The sequence below is a fragment of the Setaria viridis genome, chromosome 5 (genome assembly GCF_005286985.2).
Source record: "Setaria viridis chromosome 5, Setaria_viridis_v4.0, whole genome shotgun sequence".
NCBI classification, from domain to species: domain Eukaryota; kingdom Viridiplantae; phylum Streptophyta; class Magnoliopsida; order Poales; family Poaceae; genus Setaria; species Setaria viridis.
Genome location: NC_048267.2, coordinates 23,400,299 through 23,402,367, shown reverse-complemented (window position 1 = coordinate 23,402,367; position 2,069 = coordinate 23,400,299). Strand labels below are relative to the sequence as shown.

At 54.6% G+C, this 2,069-nt stretch overlaps 1 protein-coding gene across 1 annotated transcript; it reads right to left on the bottom strand.

The window, feature by feature from the left end:
* Positions 1-262: 262 nt before the first annotated feature.
* Positions 263-790, bottom strand: LOC117856327 (uncharacterized). Its single transcript, XM_034738717.1, has one exon. It carries the CDS (start codon positions 788-790, stop codon positions 263-265), a length of 528 nt encoding a protein of 175 aa, XP_034594608.1.
* Positions 791-2,069: the final 1,279 nt, after the last annotated feature.

Sequence of the window (2,069 nt, the reverse complement as noted above, 5' to 3'; positions counted from 1 at the left end):
GATTTTCTTTTTTACAAGGACTGGATTTGCTAACCAGTCAGAGTGCTTACATTCATGGATGAAACCGGCAGCTAAGAGCTTATTGAGTTCTACCCTAATGGCCTCCTTGCGATCTTGGGCAAAACGACAAAGCTTTTGTTTAACCGGCCTTGCTGTCTTGCTCAATTCCAAGGAGTGCTCAGCCAGGGACACCGGGCATATCGGATGGCTTCCACACGAATATGTCCAAGTTGTCCTGGAGGAAACTGGTGAGTGCGAGTTCCTATTTGGAATAGAGGTTGGACCCTATGAGGGTCGTCTTGGAGGGGTCTTCCAGGCCGAGGCAGATCTTCTTAACCTTCGGATTGGGATGCAGCGCTATGGGCATCGGCTCCGTCTCTGGGATCATGAGCTGGTTTTGGTCCACCTTCTGAGCCTCGGCGAGCATGGCGGTTGCTTTGGCTGAGTACTCCAGGACTTCAGCGAGCTGTACCACCTCCGTGTCACACTTGTATGACGTCTCAACATCACCGTAGTTGGAGAGGACACCGTTTGGAGCCGGCATCTTGAGGACAAGGTAGGTGTGATGCGGAATCGCCCTGAACCTCGGGAGTATGGGTCTGCCAAAGATGGCATGGTAGGAAGTTTTGAAGTTGTCCACCTTGAAGGTGAGGTGCTCTGTACAGTAGTTGTCGGGCGTGCCAAAGGTGACTAGCAAAACAACTCGGCCGATAGGATAGGATCCTTTACTGGGCACGATGCCGTAGAAGGGGTCTTCACAGGGCTGGAGGCGGTCGAAATTGAAGTCCATGCACTTCAGGTTTTTGGTTAAGATGATGTTAAGCCCGCTGCCACCGTCAATAGCACTTTGGGGAGGAGAGCCCGATCTATGGTCGGGCAGACCACCAATGGGTAGGACCCGGGATCTGGAATGTGTACCCAGTGATCTTCCTTGGAGAAGGTTATGGGCATCTCTGACTAGCGCAGATACTGGACTGGCCATATGGAGACGAAGTGCACCTCTCGCTGATGCTGCCAGTGTTTGCGGTTGCTGCAGAACGCCTTGGGGCCGCCCATGATGATGTTGACTTGATGGTTCAGTCACTAGAACTCCCCGCTCTGGTCGGCGCCGGCCCGGTGGGCATCTGGGTTTGGCTGGTCACGGAGCTCCTCTCTGTGCTGATTATTGCGGTCGTCACGTCGGCGGTTGCCGCAGTCATCACAATCATCGCAGCGGTGGTCGCAGTGGCATTCATGATGATCCTCGCGGCAACGGTCGTCGCGATCATCACGGTCATCGCGGCGGTGGTTGTCGCGCCGATTGTTGTCCCTTCGATAGTCGTTGTGGCGAGGTCGCTTGTACTCTACTGGGGCACCGAGCTCTTTCTTGAGGACCGTGCAGTCCCAAAGATTGTGACGTGCGTTCTTATGGAAAGGGCACGGAGCATTTAGGGTGTCATCATACTCTTCCCAGAGGAGGGTGGTTGGTCTGACGGGGTTGGCTTCAGCAGTGAGGACCTCAGGGGCCCTTTTTCAAAGTCGGGAGGACTCCGGTCGTGCTTGGTATTCCTCATGGGTTGGTTGTTCGTGGTCGTCATTCTAACGATGCTTGCCATCCTAGAACTGTACTTGCGCCGCCCCCTCTGTGTCGGCCTGAAGATTGATGATCTGCATCATCTGCCTAACCGTCTTGGGGGTAGCTTCATATAGCTTGCAGAACATGTTGCGGTTCATCAGGCTAGAGCGGAAAGTACTAGATGACGTCGCGGTTCTGACGCCGGCCTGCCTATGGCGGTTCTCGAAGAAGCGGTTCACGTACTCTTGGAGAGTTTTGTTCTTCCACTGGCGGACTTGCCCAAGATTCTCCATGTTTCCAGGTTGGTTGTAGGTAGCCTGGTAGCTCTGGGTGAAAGCCCTAGCAAGTTGACCCCAGGTATCGATGCTGCTTGGCGGGAGGTTCTCTAGCCACAGGAGAGGGGCAGGACCCATCACCATCGGGAACTAGGCGGCCATTTGGTCATAGGTGCCGTTGGCGGCTTTCACTGCGGTGCCGTACGTTTTAAGCCATATAGTGGGATCGGAGCGGCTGT

Excerpts from the sequence above, each read along its gene's own strand:
- LOC117856327 (XM_034738717.1), bottom strand. The coding sequence starts at position 790 with ATGGACTTCAATTTCGACCGCCTCCAGCCCTGTGAAGACCCCTTCTAC.